Source organism: Aplysia californica, unplaced genomic scaffold (genome assembly GCF_000002075.1).
Source record: "Aplysia californica isolate F4 #8 unplaced genomic scaffold, AplCal3.0 scaffold00121, whole genome shotgun sequence".
Classification (NCBI taxonomy): Eukaryota; Metazoa; Mollusca; class Gastropoda; order Aplysiida; family Aplysiidae; genus Aplysia; species Aplysia californica.
The window spans coordinates 517,200-541,198 of record NW_004797391.1 but is presented as its reverse complement, the minus strand read 5'-3'; the positions used below and the strand labels follow the sequence as shown (position 1 = coordinate 541,198).

At 39.2% G+C, this 23,999-nt stretch overlaps 1 protein-coding gene across 1 annotated transcript in view; it reads left to right on the top strand.

The window, feature by feature from the left end:
• LOC101852400 (piwi-like protein 1) overlaps window positions 1–23,999 on the top strand; it is a 62,121-nt gene that overhangs the window by 6,613 nt on the left and 31,509 nt on the right. The window contains exons 2-9 of the mRNA XM_005096092.3: window positions 1,218–1,349; window positions 4,982–5,312; window positions 6,011–6,225; window positions 8,156–8,280; window positions 9,172–9,252; window positions 16,346–16,555; window positions 17,382–17,490; window positions 21,023–21,146. Of these exons, the coding sequence (XP_005096149.1) occupies window positions 1,224–1,349; window positions 4,982–5,312; window positions 6,011–6,225; window positions 8,156–8,280; window positions 9,172–9,252; window positions 16,346–16,555; window positions 17,382–17,490; window positions 21,023–21,146 (1,321 nt within the window). The 5' untranslated portion in view covers window positions 1,218–1,223. The remainder of the gene's footprint in view (window positions 1–1,217; window positions 1,350–4,981; window positions 5,313–6,010; window positions 6,226–8,155; window positions 8,281–9,171; window positions 9,253–16,345; window positions 16,556–17,381; window positions 17,491–21,022; window positions 21,147–23,999) is intronic.

Genomic DNA, 23,999 nt, shown 5'->3' with positions numbered 1-23,999 from the left:
GATTTAAATTTTGAATAGGGCAAGGGCTCTGCCACACTGAATAGCACAAGAATCTATATAATTTTGTATTACAGTAGTCTCCGCATAAGATCCCACCGCTTACGATTCCAGTTCGCTTAAGATCCCGCTTTTTAAAGAAAACAAAATGTGTACTTTACAAAAGTTATCCTTAAGATCCCGCTCAAAGTCACTCAGAATGTCTACATTCGGCTAAGATCCCGCATTTCAGATCATAATTTGCGGAACAAAAATGCGGGCGGGCACAGCCGATCAACCAAGAGTGAAAAGTTGAGATCAATAAACTGTCTGTCGCGTCAAAGATCAGCTACTATCGTGAATGTGATCACATACACGTGTAAAACTCGATGAAGCGATACAATGTTTGCCCCGGAAGGGATCACACCAGGGTGTGAAATGACCAACACGTTTGTTTTCACCGAACATCGCACTCACACCTGAGCTCTCTGCCTAAACTTACATCACTCGCTGGGTGGGTAGGGCCTACATGTTCGCTCCAGGCGTGATCACATTGAACTGTGAACTCTTTGCTGACCATTGCAGAAGTTGTCTCTACTCCCGAATTTGCGAGACAGACTGAATTTTAATTTATGTGTCCACAATGTAATGGTGTGTAACGACAAAGGTAGTTTGGGGGGGGGGGGGGGTGACTCTGTTAGAGATGGAAGGATATAAATTTTCTACAGGGAAGGGGGAGGGGCAACTGGATAAGTGTAGATCTTGAGACTCATGATACGACAGTAAGTGAAAATGGCACGCCTCATCCCACTCTGCACTGTGATAGGTCATCAAGGTTAACCACTCTTTGCTCGCCATATGTAATAAACCCACCAAGAGGGTCATGTCAGTTCATTTTAGAGTGTAGAGAGACCATTTTACCGATTGTGAGCCTTAGCATGGGTCACCATAGATTCTTCCCTGGGTTCGTCGGTTAAGATCCCGGTTCGCCTAAGACCCCGTATTTCCTTGCTCCCTGGCACCGGGATCTTAAGCGGAGACTATTGTAATTGGTTATGACAAAAAGGTGGGTAGAAAATTTCAAGCTATGGATTCCCCAAAGACTGACATGTTTGCATGATAAGAGATATGTTCACAACCTGTACCTTTTCTTTATAATGAAAACTATTTAAAAATTAGTTTTTTTTATATGATGTGATGTGGGCCAATGGCCTTAAACACTGAATAAACTTACTTACTAGGTCAAGATGAGTGGTCAACAACCTGGCCAAGGTCGAGCTCGTGGGAGAGGGGGACGTGGACGTCGACCCCAGCAACCTGCACCTCCAGGTCAAGCACCTGAACCAGCAGCACCTGCGCCTCAGCAACCACCTGTGAGTTTAGTAGACTAAGACAGCTGTGATTTTGTTTTTAATGTCACTCGAAAAGTGTTGATTACAGGCTTGCCAACTGTCCTGAACTGTCTCGGGTTCGGCTGTCAGGAATCTGAGAACAGGAGTGGCTGGCGATACAGTAGCCAGACCTGCCACACATCCCCATTTAATCAGGAAATGTCCAGATCCCCCCCCCCCCCCCAATCTCAAACATCCCGATTTTCCCGATTTCGATCGTGTGTATCCCGATTTTTTTAGTTCTGTCAGTTGCCCTGGATTTTTCTAAAAACTTGTTCTGCCTTCTTCTCTGTCGTGGGAAGCACCCGTTAAACTATTTGTCAATTGGAACTCAAAGTACTATTTTCCAAAATTTCAATGTCGGATGTAGTAGACTTGCCTCAAGGTGTGTTGAAACCTTGCTCACACATGTTATTTTAACTATACTGGAAGTAGTATTGATTTGGCATTCTGGCTTGGGACATTCTCAAGATCTACTTTAGTTTTTATTTTCACTCAGAATTCTCTGATGATGACCTGATAACTGTTTAAATTGCGACATACAAATGATTATTCCTAGTTCTGCTGTTATTTTCAAAACAAGTTTTGTCAGAGTTCTGATTAGTCGAGCCTGTTATCAAGACCCGCCAATAAAACAGTTTCAATCAAGCGTTTGCATCACCTGACCAGTGACTTAGGTATATGAGTTCCACATGTCTTTGGGGGTGGGGGGGGGGGGTCCGTTGATGGAGTAAACTTAAGTTTATGCACACTGATTGAAGTGTCTTTTAGTACTCATTGAAGGGGGGGGGGGATGTTAGACACTTGGACTGGGAGTGCTTGACGTGATCCTTTATGGTTACAAAAAATGATAACATTAACAGACACACTCACACTTCCAGTGTGTATACATGGATATGAACCTTTCCTAAAAGTTCGTCGTTGTGAGGTACTGTTCTCTTTGTAGAGGTATTCAGGGAGAAAGAGAATAGCAATCTAATCATTATTGGTGTCAATACATCCAGTGAATGTCACTGATAAACTGGGAAAAAATTTAGATAGATGGGGAAAGTAGGGTTTTTTTTTTTTGGAATAAAGAAAATTTTCCTATTTTTAGCTGTATTTTATGCAAATAAAGGGGGACACTTTTTATATAGTGTTTTGTCTCTGATTGTAAGAAAAATGAAGAACAAGTAGGTAAAAAAGTGTTGATTTGTGATGGAAAAGGGAAAGTCTATGGTTAATTTAAGACTGGTCCCATCCATTTATATGAATTGTAAGCTGAGTACGATGCGTTTGAAATTTGACTCCCCAGTAATAACTCTTCTCGTGAAAATAAACTCTTACATGTTTATCCATCCTATTCGCGCATGAAAGGACTGGAATAAGAATTTTCATTGCTTTAGCAAAGTTCTAGTATTGTCAAAGGCATTCCAGCAGGTAGAAGTCATATTTTCTTGCAAAAAAGCATGGGAAATGATACCTTTAAATGGCCAGCATTGTTTGTTGTGAGAAAGTTATTTCTATTCTATAAGACGCACCGGTTTTCGGAAGTAGGGTGCCAATTTGCGTTCACTTTTGTGTTGTACCTGAAGTTCATACACCACCCTATGAATCAATGCCGTATCACGGACACGTGACTGCAGAACTTCCTGTTGTGATGAAGAAGTCTGGTGGAAGTGGAAGATATAAACAGTACCAGACTTACTGCAGGGAGGGAAAATGCATAGATAATCAATTCAGGGAGAGAGATGTGACTTTTCCCATTGATATTCCTAGGGGTCACTTTTTAGTGTGGTGTTTATTATAAAGTACGTGAGTTTTTATTTATTTTTTTTTCTTCAGAAATAGACCTTAATTTTTTTTCAGCCATATTCCCCATTTTAGTGGTGTTTAGTTTTCCTTAATATTGGTGTTATAAGTTGGCTCACAAGAATTTAGAGGTGTAAAAATGTTATATTATTCTGTCTTAGGTATAACTTTCACGACCTAAATGTGTACCCAGTGAAACCTCCATTATTGTAATGAAAGATAAGACATTTATGTATGAGAGTTATGTCCACAAGATTGACAAACATTGATGAAATGTGTGTGAAATTTTGTTTATGGAAGTTTCAGTTTCCTGGACAGTATTATAAAAAAACAAAAACATCATAAAATCTTGTGAAACTCCATTATTTTGAGGCTGTTGTCTCATTTTGAATTTGGATACCTTATGTCCCCCTTTCTGTCCCGAGGTTTTAGGAAAGGCTCATATATTTATGAAATCCCCTGTAAAATTTTAGTCAGCTTGGTAGTCACCTTGGCAATTTGTTGTTGATCTCAATTTTTTTTCGCCTAGTCCTGATTTTTTTTTTACCAGAGGTCCGGATTTTTAGATTTTATAAAGTGGCATGCCTGCATAGCATGCAACTTGAATTCCATCCATGAGGCAGCATTACCGATTTAAATGCTTGTCAGAGTCACAGGGTTTTTTAAACGTCTTATTTTTCCAGTTTGATCCGCATGACTTTTGAAAAGTGGGGTACTTCATTTAGCACCTTGAATTGGACATACAAGCACTAGTTAATATTGTTGAATACTCTGTAAATATTAACCACGACAGACCCCTTTCTGGTAATTGAGAGCTCGCCAAGGAGGGCAGGTATGATAGGGCGGAGTTAGGGGCATGGAGTGGGGGGCAAGTCTGACAGGGTTTAACAGAACATGCTGGTTTTTTAGAGCTTGCTTAAGAATTCATGTTGCAACTAAGTTGTCCCTAATTTTGATTTGAGTAGTATATTTAAATTTGTACTTTGCTAAATACTAAATGGTTTGGGGGTAACAATAGTAACAATATTCTATATTCAACCAACTCTTTTATGTGAGTAAAAATGCTGTATTTCAAATGTTTCTCCTTTCTGTGAAGGATGATTAGGTGCACCCTTAGCCCCTTGAGCACTTGACACCGGTACACCAGTGGCGTGTAGTTACAACATTGCCCTTATGCCCAGCCACTTGTGTATCAGCGAGATAGACCATATTCCCAAACTGGCCCGCCTGGGACAAAACGTGTACAGAAAAGTGTTTAATACACAGGACGTTACTGATTATTTTGAAGATCTTTCTGAATAAGGATGCAATGTTGGTAATGACGAGGACTACCCTGAGAGGGATATGGAATGTGATTCTAACGATCATAAAAATCTAGGAGCTCAGGCTGAAGGAGGTTAGGGCTCAAAGGGTACAATCTGTTCAAGCAGCTTGATCAATTTATTTTCTTGTCACATGCTTTGGGTTTTGTTTTTGCTTGTTTTTAAAAAAATTAGAAAACATGCTTTTCATAAGTTGCAGTTTGATTTTAAAACTTTCTATGCAAACACCCTGACCTTTTGGCGAAGGCTCTTAGATAGCATTCATGCTTTCCGCGTCAGTTTGGCAAATTACAATAGTTGCCGACTGTTGCCATTTTGTCCCTGTCATTTCTTAAAGTCTCAGTCTTTTCCCATGGGTGCTTGGAGGGCACTCACTGAGCGACTGCTAGGTCTTCCTCTTTTGTGTTGTTTCTATCTGTCTGTCTTGCCTTTTATATGCACTGAATAATCGTTATCTTGTCAATGTGCTTCTCTTTACTCACAAACTTGATTTGTTCTCAGGGAGGAGCTGGTGCTGCTCCGGCAGCTCCGGTGGGTCGAGGCAGAAGCAGGGGTGCCCGGCAGGCAGACCCTGGCCAAGCTCAGCAGCCTGTGGTAATGCCCCAGCAAGCCCCTGTAGCTGGCTTAGGTCCTGAGGCTGTGACCGGAGGCAGGGGCGTCCAGCGTGGTGGAGGCCGGGAGAGACCCACTGCTGGCGGAAATGGAGATGGAGGAGCCCCTGTCTCACAGATGGGCCAGCTGAGCCTGAGTGGAAAGCCCGAGTATAGACGTAGAGCCCCTTATGAAAAGTATGTGGAAAAGCGCTACAAGGAGGACACCAAAGCTTGTGTCGGTGAGTTTTGAATTTTTAGGTTTGCAGATATGTGTGTTCCAGCAATTGCTGGAATTCTTTCAATTTTGACTCTGACCAACCAACCTTTTTCTCCAACTCAAATGTTACTTTCAGTTTCAGCAAATCTAGGGCTGGGAATACGACCAAACAAAAAAGACGATGCATTTCCCAAGTACGGCTTGTAACAGTGGTATGCATCACACGGTCGATTACCAGATATTTGATATGCTCGAAATTCATACAACCCTGATGTATGTAGATTTAATATCATTAGGTACATGAGATCTTTTTGAACCATTATTTTACTCTGTACGGCTGAAAATGCCCTCAAATGGCAATTTAGATACTTTGGGGGGGGAGGGGGTGTTCACCGCGGTGTGAGCACCCCCCCCCCCAGTTGCATTTCTGACAATTTTTCAGGCCACTCACTTACAGGTCTGGGATTAATGATCTGCTGACAGATTAAAAGAAAAATTTATTCAAAATGTTCTGATGTGCACACACAAGTACCTTCTCTGCTTTAAGTGTACAGACTTGTTAGTTATCTGTGTACATGCTCCCTGACCCGTTAGACGAGATGTTATAAAAGATTTTTTTTATCGTGATAAAACTTGTATATATATATTCCAACCTTTCTTTTAAAATGGACATATCAATGTAGGTGTCATGCGATAATAATGTTATGTTCTCTTCAATAGGCACAATTGGAAATAAAGCGAATCTGATGGCCAACTACTTTGAAGTGAGGTTCTGGGCTGAAAAGAAGATTTTCCAGTATCATGTGGACTTCAAGCCCCCTGTAGAGAACCACAGAGTGAAGCATGCTCTGATTGCCTCACTGCAAAATGAAACGGGGACAGTGCAGTTGTTTGATGGCGGAATTCTCTACCTTTGTCGATTGTTAGCCAAAGATGTGAGTAGATTTTATTTTCTGTTAATATAGAAGGGGGTAATTTTGGTTTATTACAGTGACTGTTCTTTTACCATACTTAATTATTACTGTTATCTTCAAAAGATTTTTATTTCTTAATAAACAATGGGGGTTCACATTGCTTTGAATTAAGAGAAAATAATTTATTTTTTTCTTACCGACCTGAGATCACATCGCATCACATCGTGAGTAACGTATCCTCGATTGTTAAAGTCACCAAATTTCATTCAAAGTCTGAGCGCTGCGAAGTATAGGACTCGGGAATGGGGAGGGGGGGGGGGGAGATTATTTATATATATCTTTTTTAAGACGCACGCTGGAGGGTTGAAGGCTACACCAGAGGACAAAACTGAACTGGGAAGCAGATTTTAGTATTCAGAATTTTGATTACTACATGTACTAGATCTATAGCTCTCTGGTGCAGGCCTTGTGTGGAATCGGGATCTGTCATACTCCAGACCTGCCACTCATCCCGATTTAATCGGGATATCCCGATTTTTTGCCCCAAATCTCAAGCATCCCGATTTTCCCGATTTCGATCGCCAGTATCCTGATTTTTTGTCGTTGCGTCTGTTGCCACCGATTCTTAGGGGAAAAAATATAAAAAGTTCTGCAATATCTTTTGTTTGGAAGCACTGGTTGGATTTTTTATCGGCAGAAACTTGGAAAGCTACTTTCTAATGCATCTATGCCGAATCTAGTAGTTGACTCACGCACGTTATTTCAACTAAAACCGACTGTTGTTCTACGGTTGCTTTAAAAGCAAGTTTCGTCTGAGTTGGTTAGCCGGGCCCATCATCAAGACCTGTCAGTGGAGCTTTTAAACGCTCTTTCGCATCACGTGACATGACCTTGTACGTGTGAGTAGTGCATGTGTCGGGGACCATCGAAGGGGGGGCGGGGGGGGGGGGGGTGCCTTGAGTGTATATGCGATAGAAGTCAAACGTTATTATATGAAAAAACGGACTTTTTGCATGGATGATTCGAGTTATGTGTCAGCTATTTTCAAGACTGCGAGAGTTTCAGCTTTACTGCAACCTGCGCTCCCCCAGTCTATCCAACTCCGACTCGAGTACATATGCTGTCTTTCAGTTTTCCCTCTATTTAGTGAACTTATTCCTGCATCTTGCCCTGCCACGGTTCTCACTCCTCTCACACTGAATAGGTGTACTTGAGCCATCCAAGTTATTGCTCTACTTTGAGTTTGAGCAATAATTTTTGTCATCCAAGTTTATTATATCAACTTTGACACCCAAACTGGTTCTTGACAGTTGATATTCTGGTTCTAGGCCTTTTCTCAAGCTCAAAACAAGCTTCATTTTTATATAGTTTAAATAGGCGAATATGATGAGGAAAGAATATAAATAAGTAAGAACAGACTGAAATACCCCTGAGCCACACTGACATGTTGTTATTGACTGGATATAATGTACCTACGTGTGTGTGTGTGTGTGTTTTATATGCACTGTCATTGTTATATAACATGCCCCTGGAAAATTGAGAAGCCTGGTTGGCAGTCGCCCTGGGAACAGAGTTTTTGGAGGAAAATCGAAACTATGATTCCTTTCGGACAAGTGTAGGCCTGTTGGAAATAGGCTTTCATCATGAATTTTTTAACCAAATCTCCTTGAATTATAAAAATTTCTTCTTGAAACCTCCTTGAATTTGGTGGGAAGTTCGTGGCAGGGACCCTGAAAAAAGCCAGTTGGGCTTCACCACAGGCAGTGGTTGTGCCTGTGATGGTTTGAATTAAAGTCGACGTGTGACAAATGTGGTCTGCTCAATCATCACGCATATATTTGTATCTAGTAAAGAAAATTTTGTTTCCAGCATAACACTTTTAGGTCAGAGAGTCACGTGTAGTTTTGCTTCCTGATAAAGAATCTGACTGTTCTGCTTTTTGTCTTCACAGCCCATGGTCCTGTATGCTACCAGAACCTTTGACAATGCCAAGATTGAGGTGACCTTCACCAGTAAAGGGGAAGTCATACCGGCCTCTCCACAATTTTTGCAAATTGCTAACATTTTGATGAAAAAGTGAGTATTCCAGTGCAATTTGGAATACATTGTTGCCATGTGATATACTCTTGCCGTTCTTGACTATGGTGTATCTACTTTCTCTTTCTGCTGTCTTGATTTCTTGAAGTTCCATGTGTTCTATGATTATGGTCTTCAGTTCTGGGGTAGAAAACTTGAGAAGTGTAGGAAGGATAATGAATCAGCCAATACTCTCCCTGACCTAATGCTCAATTAAATGTGAGACACCTGGGGATCATTCTGGGTTTCCATTGGTTGCATATCACAGAATTTTTGTAATGACTGTCTAATATTGATGTGTTTAGGGTCTTTGATAGTAAGGACACTATTGTTTTTCCTGAGGAGTAGATATTACTAAATATTAGTTTGTATAAAGGATGTAATCAACAGTTCGCTTTATGTGTTTGGTTAAAAGAATTTGGTTACCCTCGAGTAGAAGGGCATATTTATATCCTGCGAGAAGTACGATGAGGTATAAGAGTATAGCTCACCTTTGTATTGTGACCAGTTGGCAGTTGCTTTTGTCGTTAAGAAAATCATGGCACCTCTATTGCATATTTTGAAGCATTGTTGTCCTTACACATTATTCTTTTATGAACCATTGGACTTTTCTTTTCTTGTAGTCCTTTATATGTTTTACTTTATTGTTTTTCAAGAGCATGATAAAGGGAAAGTTTAGTTTTAAAGGAAATTAACTCCAGAACAGTATATTGTTAGGAGTTTACATCTTGGTGTAATGAAGCTTTAAAATTTGTTTTATTTAGAAAAGTACTTCAGTTAGATTCTCTTTTCTTCTTTTGACCCTGTAGATATTTGTTTTGTTCTATATTAGAACTGAAAGAAAATGGTCATACATTGGCTTCGTTTTGTCTTTTATTTTCCGTCTTCTAGAATTCAGATTTCATTGGGAATGAAGCAGATCCGGGATCACTACTACAACATGAATCAAGCTATACAGATTCCAAGGCACAAGTAAGTGTGTTTTCACAGTTGAGTTTATAAAGGTTTGATTTGTTTTGCTTGCAGAATGGTAAAAGGCAGTGATTTCTTTTTTCCATTATGGATATACTGACTGTAAACAGCATTTACTGGGTCATTTATTACAGGAATTCATATTTTTAACTCTATACAAGTCTGTATGTGCTAGACTGTCTTATGATTTTTGTTATTGTATATAGTGGATCATTTTCATATTATTTTTAATACAAAATGGTTTTTTGTTTTTGTTTGAGGAAGGTGGTAAAAGTGTGACTTTCCTTTGAAGTGCAAGTCTGTATGGATGGTGGAAGGAAAATGAAATTAAATTACAAATCACTAGCCACGTGATTCAACCGCCTAAGTGCCAAGAGACAAATTTTTCAGGAGAAGCAAAAAACTTATTTCTTTATGCTTGTTCCTATGAATCTGAAATTCAGATATATTATATAATATGACCTAGGACGATGGTCTGTAACTAACTTTTAAAAAGAAAATAAGTTACTGGACATAGGCGGTGTACACCTACCAAAATCTACGTGATTCAACCGCCTAAGTGACAGTATGACAGCATCTAGGCGTTTGAATCGCGATAATCTACGTCACTTGACGAGCGCCAATGGTCGCCTGGGCGTTACAGTTATCGACAATAGCAAATCACATAAAGTAAAGAGTAATTATTTTAGTTATTTGGTTGGGTCTTCTGGGGCCGGACAGTTTTTGGCCTCGTGGAGTTGGTAATTAAGACCATTCATCTTAATGTTCAATTTGTACTGGAGGTTTTTGTTCAGTGTGTATCAAAGACAACAAACGTTTGTGACAACAGGGTCGTTTTTGTTTCAGTCAGGTCTGAATGGTGAAGAAATCGAACATCGAAAAAAAAAGGGGGGGGGGGGGGGGGGGGGGGGGGTGCCTTGAGTGTATATGCGATAGAAGTCAAACGTTATTATATGAAAAAACGGACTTTTTGCATGGATGATTCGAGTTATGTGTCAGCTATTTTCAAGACTGCGAGAGTTTCAGCTTTACTGCAACCTGCGCTCCCCCAGTCTATCCAACTCCGACTCGAGTACATATGCTGTCTTTCAGTTTTCCCTCTATTTAGTGAACTTATTCCTGCATCTTGCTCTGCCACGGTTCTCACTCCTCTCACACTGAATAGGTGTACTTGAGCCATCCAAGTTATTGCTCTACTTTGAGTTTGAGCAATAATTTTTGTCATCCAAGTTTATTATATCAACTTTGACACCCAAACTGGTTCTTGACAGTTGATATTCTGGTTCTAGGCCTTTTCTCAAGCTCAAAACAAGCTTCATTTTTATATAGTTTAAATAGGCGAATATGATGAGGAAAGAATATAAATAAGTAAGAACAGACTGAAATACCCCTGAGCCACACTGACATGTTGTTATTGACTGGATATAATGTACCTACGTGTGTGTGTGTGTGTGTTTTATATGCACTGTCATTGTTATATAACATGCCCCTGGAAAATTGAGAAGCCTGGTTGGCAGTCGCCCTGGGAACAGAGTTTTTGGAGGAAAATCGAAACTATGATTCCTTTCGGACAAGTGTAGGCCTGTTGGAAATAGGCTTTCATCATGAATTTTTTAACCAAATCTCCTTGAATTATAAAAATTTCTTCTTGAAACCTCCTTGAATTTGGTGGGAAGTTCGTGGCAGGGACCCTGAAAAAAGCCAGTTGGGCTTCACCACAGGCAGTGGTTGTGCCTGTGATGGTTTGAATTAAAGTCGACGTGTGACAAATGTGGTCTGCTCAATCATCACGCATATATTTGTATCTAGTAAAGAAAATTTTGTTTCCAGCATAACACTTTTAGGTCAGAGAGTCACGTGTAGTTTTGCTTCCTGATAAAGAATCTGACTGTTCTGCTTTTTGTCTTCACAGCCCATGGTCCTGTATGCTACCAGAACCTTTGACAATGCCAAGATTGAGGTGACCTTCACCAGTAAAGGGGAAGTCATACCGGCCTCTCCACAATTTTTGCAAATTGCTAACATTTTGATGAAAAAGTGAGTATTCCAGTGCAATTTGGAATACATTGTTGCCATGTGATATACTCTTGCCGTTCTTGACTATGGTGTATCTACTTTCTCTTTCTGCTGTCTTGATTTCTTGAAGTTCCATGTGTTCTATGATTATGGTCTTCAGTTCTGGGGTAGAAAACTTGAGGAGTGTAGGAAGGATAATGAATCAGCCAATACTCTCCCTGACCTAATGCTCAATTAAATGTGAGACACCTGGGGATCATTCTGGGTTTCCATTGGTTGCATATCACATAATTTTTGTAATGACTGTCTAATATTGATGTGTTTAGGGTCTTTGATAGTAAGGACACTATTGTTTTTCCTGAGGAGTAGATATTACTAAATATTAGTTCGTATAAAGGATGTAATCAACAGTTCGCTTTATGTGTTTGGTTAAAAGAATTTGGTTACCCTCGAGTAGAAGGGCATATTTATATCCTGCGAGAAGTACGATGAGGTATAAGAGTATAGCTCACCTTTGTATTGTGACCAGTTGGCAGTTGCTTTTGTCGTTAAGAAAATCATGGCACCTCTATTGCATATTTTGAAGCATTGTTGTCCTTACACATTATTCTTTTATGAACCATTGGACTTTTCTTTTCTTGTAGTCCTTTATATGTTTTACTTTATTGTTTTTCAAGAGCATGATAAAGGGAAAGTTTAGTTTTAAAGGAAATTAACTCCAGAACAGTATATTGTTAGGAGTTTACATCTTGGTGTAATGAAGCTTTAAAATTTGTTTTATTTAGAAAAGTACTTCAGTTAGATTCTCTTTTCTTCTTTTGACCCTGTAGATATTTGTTTTGTTCTATATTAGAACTGAAAGAAAATGGTCATACATTGGCTTCGTTTTGTCTTTTATTTTCCGTCTTCTAGAATTCAGATTTCATTGGGAATGAAGCAGATCCGGGATCACTACTACAACATGAATCAAGCTATACAGATTCCAAGGCACAAGTAAGTGTGTTTTCACAGTTGAGTTTATAAAGGTTTGATTTGTTTTGCTTGCAGAATGGTAAAAGGCAGTGATTTCTTTTTTCCATTATGGATATACTGACTGTAAACAGCATTTACTGGGTCATTTATTACAGGAATTCATATTTTTAACTCTATACAAGTCTGTATGTGCTAGACTGTCTTATGATTTTTGTTATTGTATATAGTGGATCATTTTCATATTATTTTTAATACAAAATGGTTTTTTGTTTTTGTTTGAGGAAGGTGGTAAAAGTGTGACTTTCCTTTGAAGTGCAAGTCTGTATGGATGGTGGAAGGAAAATGAAATTAAATTACAAATCACTAGCCACGTGATTCAACCGCCTAAGTGCCAAGAGACAAATTTTTCAGGAGAAGCAAAAAACTTATTTCTTTATGCTTGTTCCTATGAATCTGAAATTCAGATATATTATATAATATGACCTAGGACGATGGTCTGTAACTAACTTTTAAAAAGAAAATAAGTTACTGGACATAGGCGGTGTACACCTACCAAAATCTACGTGATTCAACCGCCTAAGTGACAGTATGACAGCATCTAGGCGTTTGAATCGCGATAATCTACGTCACTTGACGAGCGCCAATGGTCGCCTGGGCGTTACAGTTATCGACAATAGCAAATCACATAAAGTAAAGAGTAATTATTTTAGTTATTTGGTTGGGTCTTCTGGGGCCGGACAGTTTTTGGCCTCGTGGAGTTGGTAATTAAGACCATTCATCTTAATGTTCAATTTGTACTGGAGGTTTTTGTTCAGTGTGTATCAAAGACAACAAACGTTTGTGACAACAGGGTCGTTTTTGTTTCAGTCAGGTCTGAATGGTGAAGAAATCGAACATCGAAAAAAAAAGGGGGGGGGGGCGGGGGGAGTATTGTCTTGCTCTCTTAAAACGTTCAATAGACCTGCATGTTTGCTGACAATCGCCTGAAATCCGACAATCGCGAGCCGGCCGATGCTATTGCTAGGCCCACCTGTATTAGTCAATGTGCGTAGTGCGGGGCCTGGCCGACTGCCAGCGCCCCCTTTTTCTCCCGTTGGCTTTGTCGGCACTTTCGCTGTCCTGCCGACGTCGGCGTTTCCGACATAATTGTCGGAATCCAAGTAGAAATGCGAATATGGAAAAGGACGACGACCTAAATTATCTACTTTCAGTTCGTGCTCGACCGGCCACTTTGAATTTCGTTTGTTGACTAATTCAATTGTTCAGATCATGTGGATTCATTCAAGTCCGACTCACTTGTTCTACTAGATCTAGATCTAGATCTAGATCTATAGATCATTATAGACCTCAATGGAGGGTTCATATTCCAATTCTATTGTGTCAAACCCTATCATAGGTTGTGCTGTAATATTAATGTTGGTAAAAAGCATTTCATCGGGTGTGTGAATTATTTATTTTTTTAGAATCTAGATTATGCTCCTGACCTTGTTTGTTTTGGAGTGTGTTTTTCTTTTGTTAAATATTTTTTCATTTTAGACTTGTGCTGGCCTTTTTACATGAGGCCCGTTGCAGGTTCTTTTTTAGGGTAGGCCTAGGGGTAGGGTTAAGTCTCTTCTTTATTGTGTTTGTTGGGGTGGTCGCTCGTTACTCAGAAGTCCTTCCTTATGACACCTACCAAAGCTCTTATGGGGGGGGGGGGTGCGCAGAATTTTCAGACAATCTGGTTGAGGCTCACATGCAGGTCTAGTTCAAGATTATCCATGAGCTCATAGACCGTGTCATTTTTCATGGACCTTTCAATTACACTGTGTGTGCTGTCCACTTCCATTTGCGTTTGTTATTTTTCAAGGTAATTGAGTTCCACAGTTTTGTGTTATCTAGTACAAATGTCGCTGATTGCATTTGACAAGAAAGCGTTGTGGTCTGATAAGTACAACCATCACTGCATATAATGAAAGTTGCATTTATTGTGAGTAGGCTCCTTTAGGACATTACTGACACAAGAAGAGATTTTATTGGCAATCAATGGTCCTTCTCCTTCATGCCAAACGTGACTCTTCACTTCTTTGGTTGCCAAATTTTAAAGAATATAGACTGCTAATTTGGTTCTGTTATGGTATAATGCAGCAGATGCCTTCAACGCCATACTAACAAATCTGCTTCCTAGTCCATGCTCACTGGACATAATCTGGTCCCATCCACTGGATTTTATGCAAGCTTCTTGTTAGATTCTTTCTATCTTGTATACTTCACATTGATCCTTCAAACGTACATGCAACAATAGGTTGCTCTTTTTTACTCTCTAAAGTCGTCTAGGACAATGTGTGATTCTTCACATTTTCTTTGGCACTCCCAATAAAAGCCTCCAAGGCTTTGAAAATGTTCGTCAAGATAGATTTTGCCTGTATACTGTCTTTAGTAATAGGAAAGCAATGTCGTCAAGTTTGTCAAAGAATTACTTGTCTCAAAATTGCTTGCCCTCTTCTGTTCTCTGGTAATATGACAATCGTGGAACTCCCATCTCCAAGTCATGTAAACTTCCTTTGCAACAGTCATAAATGACCACTGTATGAGGGCAGTTGTACACAATCTCATTGTTTTGCATACAGCTAGAATGTCACGGAAGATTTTCTTTCAAATTGAAGTGTAGAGCTGGAGAGTGGAAGCTGAAAGTTTTATTGGAATAGAGAATTTTCGGGGCGCGTATATTTATGAGTGGCTTTTTTTTCTCTTTTCTCGAGCGACATTATGTATCATCTACCCGGCACTGATTGAACTAATCAATGATTCAAGAATGGTACATGACAGACACAGCAAGGGAGGCACACTTAAAGTAAATTAAGAAACGCGAAAAGTCGCGATAAAATATTTTCCAATAGTTTGACAGAATATAAGCGCCCCTCAGCTGTCAATCAAAGATTTTTTAAAAGATTCATTAGTCTGTACTGTAGCTTTCGCCACAATTTACCGACTTGACCAATTCAGTATTATCATTTGATACCATCTTTCCTTTTATCAACAACACTACCAAACCTTGTGATAGATTACACAAACTACCTTGACAAAATCATCTGGGTATCGATAGGGTTCGATCTGAGTCAAAGTTAGCAAAGGTTGTTTTGATGTTACCCTCAGTCTGTTTTGACAAAGGCCACAACCGTGTAGGTCACGCTGCCTACGTGACAGGTGAACACATCAACAAGCCACAGAATCTGTGTGATTCAACCTCCCATTTGCCAATGGGCTGCGAAACCGGCACTTGGGTGGTTGAATCACGTGGACATTGAGGACTCTTGTGATATATTGGCGATTGCTTTACTGAAGGATTTAAACACTTTGCTGTAATCTTTCAAACACGGGATTTCAACATAATGTGTATGAAAGGCTGTACTACAGAAAGGGATTTAAAGGTGATTTTTGAACATTTTGTCACTTAGGCGGTTGAATCACGCGGCTAGCGAAATTCTTTTGCAGATTTAAATATTTTACCACAGTCACTTTCGTGATAGGGGGAATCTTCCAAATGTCAAATGTGGCATTTCAAACCCCTGCCATAAAGTCTTTATCTTTGGATGTCCTCCTAAATTCATCAGTTTAGTGAATGAATTCCTTGGTGGCATGCAGGCTAGGGCCAAGAGCCGTGGAAAACTATCAGAGCCTTTATCCTGAAACGAGGCAGTGTACAGACCACAACTCTTTTCAGCATTGTTTTCTCTGCATTGTTGCCAGAGGTTTTTAGTTCTCCCCCACTAGGTGTGACCGTTTGGTCATCCAGAACTGACATGAGTGTGCATGATTCTTGTCAGAAGTTAAAAGCAGAAAAGGCTGAAATGGTTCTGATATGTTATATGACCTCTTGTTTGCAGATGACTGTGCACTGTTGTCACATGTAGAGACCATCATGCAAGAATATATGGATTCTCTCCCCAGCACATACAGCTTTGGGCTCACCATCAGCATTTTAAAAAGTCCTCTAACCACCTGCTTAAAACTCAACAAACATTGCCCCTCATCAAACTGCGTGAAAGCCAACTCAAGGCAGTATTTCCACAGGATCCTAAAAAATTCAGTCATAGCCAGTGGGTACCTTATTATCTTTCTATAGGTTGGAAGTTATGCCTGGGTTCACCACCTCCATCCACAAGTATGATGGAGGCAACCTCCTGGGAGTAGACATCATCCACAAGATTCTCCGCATGGACACCTTCTTGGAGGGCATGTATAACCTCTATGACACTTTGGAGATGAATCGTCAGCTGAGTACTTTCCAGGAAGTGTGCTACAAGAACTACGTAGGCTCCATCGTCTTGACCCGGTGAGATTTAGCTTTTTTTATTCCTCACTCTTCTCCGATGTTTGACTTTTTGATTTTTAGGCAAACTAGTCTTTCCGGCCTCACAGAAAATCGGCATTAAATTTGCCACTTTAATTCTGAAACGCTGACAGATTTGACACGAAAATTTTACAACACATACTTTGAAAGAGGATAGAAGGAAGACTGAATATGAATTACTGTTGAATAAGAATAAGAATGGATCAAACTTCTGAAAATGTCAACAGTTCTGTTTGTTCCTTGTTGGGGGTGTCAGGTTCCACAGTTTATCAGTTTATACATCTGTCTGTTCCAACTTGCGAGCTGGTTACAAAATCTCACGGTTAGTAGGCCTACTCTGATAATTAGTTTATTCAAGCTCACAATTTAGGTGATGGCAATGATTACCGAGAATCCTACATCAGATTTTTTGTCATGTTGTGTGCTCTTCTCGTCTGTCAGCGTAGGTAGATTGTAGATGATAAACAAAACGTAAACTTCATGTTAGATCTTAAGGTGGTTTATGAATTCAAGATCACTTGAATGAAGTTTTATGCGTTCGTCTTTAAGATTTTTTTTTTTTTTCTTGGCTGTCTTTGACACCAAGATGGGGAAATGAAGGGGGGGGTGGTACCATTTCAAGACCCACTGAGGTATGTTCAGTGCCAACATCGTGACTAAGGGTAATTTTTGTAGAGGATGGGTGTTGTTATTGAAAAGCTGTCAAGAAGTTTTTCAGCCTGTTGGGTTGTGACAGTTTTCGCCCATGTAAGTCTTTTTTGTTATTGAATACTCATTTTCTTTTTGTTTTTACCTCTTTCCCCCAAAGGTACAATAATAAAACCTACAAAGTAGATGACATTGCATGGAATATGCGTCCCAAAGACACCTTTGAGAAAGGTGGAGAACAGATCAGCTACGTTCAGTATTATCAAGACGTAAGTGTACTTACCTATAATGGATGAGGTAGAAATGAAAAGCATAGCACTAATGAAGCACAGGTTGGAATGCAACAGGAATATTTGTAGAAACAGAATGCACTACAGTAGGATGGAGGTGTAAATGAAAGTAGCTGCAACAGTAAGGCTGGAAGTTGATTAAGAATTATGATTATGGAAATGTTATGAAGAATTTGACATGGGTGATTGGCGGGTGCTTTGGTGTTTGCTTCTTCTGTACTATCAAACATGTATCATGGGTGGTTGGTGGATGCTCTGGTGTGGTTTGCTCCTTTTTTCCTATCAAACATCTGTTGTCCTGATCTCTTCTCCTTCTTTTTTGTGTTTGTTACTCTCTTGTAACACCTCTATTCTTTTAATCACTTATATGACCTTATTGTGTTGCAAGTGCCGTAAAACTCTCGCTAAAACAAAACGTGTATCGTCCTCATCTCTCCTTCTTTTTGTGTTTGTTCCTCCTTTGTAACACCTCTAACCTTCTACACTTTTATCAGTTTTGTTTAACCCTCTGAGCGCTAAGCCATTTTTACCATTACTTCCCTTCAGTGCTAAGTTTATTTTAGAAAAATGCTAATTTTCAACATGGCTATAAAAAAACCCTCATATCTTTCTTATTTATCATAATCTCTAATTACAGTAAGAAGGAAAAATGTGTCTTAAACAATGAACTACCCTTATGTCTGGTCAGATGTGTTTTTTAATGATGTTGTTGTTATTTGTCTAAAAATCCTCATTTTTAGTCCAGCCTGCTTGGAGATTAGCAGGAATATCGACGTCCCCTTCTGGGCTTAACCTCGCTAGATCTAGATCTAGATATATCTAGATCTACGACACAATATCCCCATCATTCACACATAGCTCTAAATCTTTTATTTGAGGACCTAATCCTTCTAAATCTTTATCACAGTGGTCCGATTCCTGAAAAATGTTGGGAAAATCTGAGTCTAAATCAGCCGACGAATCCGACATTTTGAAAACTGTAAACAATATCCCAGAAAATTGCCGATAAAAAACTCCCAAACTATCCCCGACTGCGAAATGCGCGGCCAGCGGCACTAATAAACGTTGTGCTAGTGGACTGTAGTCACCAGCAGTTTAAAAAATGGCTATTATCATGTCAGCGGTATAGTTTCTACACTCATGTCGGATCACGACCGGTGGACGTGATGCACATGGAAGGGAGGTATGAGTCATCATGACCAGTGGTCGTGATGCGCACGCAGAGGGTTAAAAGATAGCAGGGTTAGTGATTTTTTTAATTTTATAAATAAAAATTTTAAAAATCAATTTTTTTCATTTAAATCAAGATTTTTTAGATTTAAATTGGATTTTTTTCATTTAAAAAAAAATGTCGACAGTTTTGGGATTTTTGTTGGCTAAAAGTAAGTTCTTGTAGAGCAAAATGCATTGTCTTTATTTTAACTAATGATTAATTTAAGCAACTGCAATTTTAGAAAGCCTTATTCTGCTATATACTATATATCAGTGAATTATGGCTACAGACAAAAAATGAAGAAAATGTCAGTCTAAAAGGAAGGGGGGGGGGGGGGTAATTATGCATAGATAAACTTGCATTTTATTACAGTGTGTGTGTGTGCGCGCGCTTGTGTTTGTCTAAAAAGAAAAAGAAAATGCTAATTTCAATTATGAAAAAAAAAGTAAATTGAATATATACAGTATTATTTTACTACTTACTGTGGCAGGGGGGAAAACAGACTTTTAAGCATGATTATTTTAGTCTACTAAACCTTATATCTGTTTTATAAAACCAAGGAAAGGAATTCTGAATGTTTGAAGATGTAAAAACAGAATACATTTTTAAAAAGTGATTTAAATTTTTTAAAAATATTGATTTAAATCGACCCAACCCTGGTTTTCAATTATGAAAAAAAAAGTAAATTGAGTACTGTATTATTTTACATTGTTTTATAAAACAAAGGAAAGGAATTCTGAATGTTTAAAGATGTAAAAACTGAATACATTTTTTTAAAGGGATTTAAATCACTGAGTTATATTTTAAAAATCAAGTTGATTTAAATTTTTAAAAAATCAACAGATTTAAATCGACCTGATTTAAATCAACCCAAGCCTGGTTTTCAATTATGAAAAAAAAAGTAAATTGAGAACTGTATTATTTTACAGTGACAGGGGGGAAAGCAGACTTTTAAGCATGATTATAATAGTCTATTAAACCTTATATCTGTTTAATAAAACCAAGGAAAGGAATTCTGAATGTTTAAATATGTAAAAACTGAATACATTTTTTTGAAAAGTGATTTAAATCACTGATTTTTATTTTAAAAATCAAGTTGATTAAAATTTAAAAAATCAACTGATTTAAATCTACCCAGCTCCGATTTCAATTATGGAGAAAAAAAAAGTAAATTGAATACTGTATTATTGTACAGTGAAAGGGGGGAAAGCAGACTTTTAAGCATGATTATATTAATCTACCAAACCTTATATCTGTTTTATGAAACCAAGGAAAGGAATTCTGAATGTTGAAATGTGTAAAAACTGAATAAAAATAAATTTAAAAAAAAGTGATTTAAATCACTGATTTTTATTTTAAAAATCAAGTTGATTTAAATAAAAAAAATCAACTGATTTAAATCAACCCAACCCTGAAAGATACCATGTCAAATTCGGCTCCATGACTTTCCTGTGAACCGAGCTCTCTTATAAATGAAAATCACTTGAAGTTGAAAAATTTTCATGTAGGTTGGTTGCTGACTTATCTTTTATGACACAAGTTTCATCAATATGGGCTGGTTTCGGAAACTTTCTGTTCATTCTAAATTAAAAAGTTGTTCCTGGTATTCTGTGCATGTCAGATGATTTTTAAAATTCTGGTGTCGGTTTGTGTTTAAAGGAATGATTTTACTGCATGAGAAATTTTGTTAAAAAGCTCAGATGATCAGCTTTATGATTAAATTATTGAGGTAGGGGTAAGGCGACCAGTTATGTTAACAAATATACCTTCCCTCTAATTCTGTCTTGCAGAGTCGAAGATGTGATATTTAGAGGATTTTCCCTGAGTATTATAGTTATTGACCATACCATACTCGGATTGAAAATGAATCGGAATTCAAATTAAGTAAGAGTGCGTGGTTAGCGGATGCACTGGTGTGGTTTGCTTCTTCTTTCCTATCAAACATTCATCGTCTTTATCTCCCCTTCTTCTTGTAACATCTCTTAATCTTCTGGCCCTCATATGACCTTATGCAGTTGCAAGTGCCGTAAAACCTCTACTAAAACCTTTAAAAAAATGAAGTAAGAACTAAGACCTTCCCATTTTGTAGATGATTTATGGGCACTATTGGCAGTAATCGTTTTGTAGATTCCTGCATTGTCATAGATTGTTAATTAATATTTTGTGTCATAGAATGTAAAACTTCAAATAGTATAATTACACTTATGTAATGTTGATTGTAAGAAAGTTTTTAAAATGTTGTTGCGAATATTGCCTTGTTTTTACTGTAATAATACTCTGTTTTGTTTGTATTTCCAGAACTGGAACATCACCATCAGAGACAAAGACCAGCCTCTCCTTGTGTCTCGGCCGACTGAGAGGGACAGGAGACGTGGGGACGAACAGAATCTCTACCTTCTTCCAGAGTTGTGCACTATTACGGGTAAGGGCTTGTAGACTGTCGTATGTATGCCCTCTTCAACACGATTTAGACCATTTAGATCCTGGTTTGTTTCAACCTGCCGTATCTAAGATTCAAAGAAAGACTTCGTCCTGAAAAAAAGGTGTGGGGTACTTGAAGAAATAAATTCTTTAAAAGTTGAATCAAACTCAAGATTTGTCTACAAGGATAAGTGTGTGACGACTATACCCCAGATGTTTGTATGTATTGTTTGAAAAAAATAAAAATTAATGTCGTATATTTGGATGGTTGTCATGGGAGGCATGGAAAGTCGCTGCAAGTTGAGCTGTAGTGGTATTTAGTCTGGGGTTTTTTTTGGTGGCTATTTTGTATAGCTGTGGGTTTTTGTTGTTTTTGTAGGTTCTGGGGCTCTTGTGTGCTTCCACAGGGTGTCCAGCAAAGTCGTAAAGTCGTAAAAAAGTCATAAATTCTGCGCCCGGGTCGCAAAGGTCGTAAATGGTAGTAAATTTGCCTTGAAGGTAGTAAAAATTTGGTAAATGGTCGTAAATTAGCCTGCATACTGAGTGATGAAGCCAGCAAGACTTTTCAGTGAACCCTAGCCGCGGTACATGACTCCGTTTTTGCCGGTCGCGATTGTGATATAATTATTCGTTCACCTTTTCCCCGTCCGAGAGTACGTTTCACGCAAAAAGCCGGCTATGGCGGCAGGTGGAAGTGAATGTGACACCGAGGCTCGATCGGGAAAATCAAGATCTACTTTCGCTTTCGTTACCACCCTGAAATTTGGCGTAGATAAACTGATAACGCAACATTTGTAATATGCAGGTTGTACAGTATACCCGCTTTGTCGCCGTGCAAATAAAATTAATAATTACTCGGACTCTTCACCGTGCTGTCACTTGTGGGGGAGGGGGGGGGGGTGAAAAGAAAATACAAGCGTCGTCCGATTTTTAGATTGTCGGGTTCGCCAGCGTGACAAGTCAGTGAACCTTCGCGTGAGGCACTACAAGGTACGGCATCGGTGAGCACCAGCGTTTGTTGGGGTCTCCAAAGTTCATTAAAAAGTCGAGCGTTGCGAAGTATATTACTGCGGAGTAGGGCAGGGATTATTGATTTTTTTTAAAGAGACACTCGGGGGAGGGGGGGGGGGGGAAGCGGATGAAGGCAACACAGGAGGACAAAAACTGTAAGCAAATTTCAGAATTTTGATTAGATTTAGAGCCCTCTGCAAAGCGCGCGTTGGTGCAGGCCTTGTGTGGAATCGGGATCCTTCATACCTTGTAAGCTGTGTTATTGAAAGAAAGTGTTCGCGTTTCTTTTGTTGGGTGATAGTAAATTAGAACAATATTGTAGCTTTCTGTTCAAGATTTTCAGTGTCACTGCCTCTTGCCCTCTCACAGTTCTTACACCTCTCACACTGAATAGGTTTACTCGAGTCATTACGTGTGTGTGTGTATGCGCGTTGTTGTTGTGTAACATGGCCCTGGAAAATGGAGAAGCCGGTTTGACAGTCAACCTGTGTGTACACATTAGGTATAAATCTACTCCCCCTCCCCCTCCCACCTCCACCAGGGCAGTGCTACTGACTGAAACGTCTTTAGGCCATTCCCAATGGGAGGATATTAACATGTTCTTATGCACTGTAGAATTGTAAATGGGCTGATTTATCAATATCATGCTCATACTGTGCTGGACCAGCGCAGGGGGAACTGCTGCCTTTTCTGTCCTCTTCTTTACTATCGTCATTTTCCTCTACTTCTTTTGTATGTTTGTCACGCTTGTGAACTACTATTTCCGGGGTGCCTTGATAGTCGAAACTTTTTTCCCTGTTTGGACTTCTCTGTTGACATCCACCCCTTGTCGCTCATATCACCTATGCAGTTGTGAGCACCGTAAAAACCTTACTAAAACTAAATCTAGCGGCGAGCAAGCTTGCGATGGTCTGTCTATCCTCCATTTTGTCGACTGGACTTTGTTGTGTGTTCTTTTCGTTCCATATGTTATGTAATAATAATGTATATGTTATTGATGGCGCAAATTAACTCCCTTTTTCGAGCTGGTGTGGGGTTTGATTTGCTGGGTAGTAAATTTTTTTTCCAGGTAGTAAATTTTTAAAGGAAATATTGCTGGACACCATGTTCCATGTAATGCACTGGTTAGTGAACAGGGGTGAAAGTTTTCCTGCCGGAAATTCCGGCTACTTGAACTCATCCGTGGGCCTCCCTCTCGGCCACGCCAGCTGGGCAAGTCTTCCTTAGCCTGCGACTTGACAGTAATTTTTATTTCGTCAACGTTTCGACAAATTTCCTGTTTTAAAAAAAAACATATCTACTTTCAGTAGGGCTGGGTACTATTCATTAACACACACACACACACACACACACACCCTGAATAAATAGAGGTACCTAGTATTCACAACTTTCGAATAGTCGAAAAAAAAAGTCAGAAACTAGATGCCTAGTAAAAACAGGGTGACTAGCCATGTCGCGGGGGGCCCGAAGCCGATTTCCGCTACTGCCATTTCCTCCGCTAAACTCCGCTACCGCGACAGCGGGCCAATCAGAAAGAGAGTTGCTGGGAGCAGAGTGACTGCCAGGCCTCGGGAATTACCCGGGAATTTGAAAAAAATCGCCTAGACGCGGGAAAATACATAAAAGATCTCGAATATTATTTGAAAACCAAATCCGATAACGTCTTTAAGTTCATTTTTGTCGGTCGCGATTGTGATATTAATTCGGCTTTTCCCGGTCTGAGAGTACGTTGCGAACAGGTGGCTATGGCGGCAAGCGGAATTGCATATGACACCGAGGCTCGGCCGGAAAATCAAGATCTCAGAAATTTGTCTGTAAAAGTCTGATAACGCAACATTTGTAA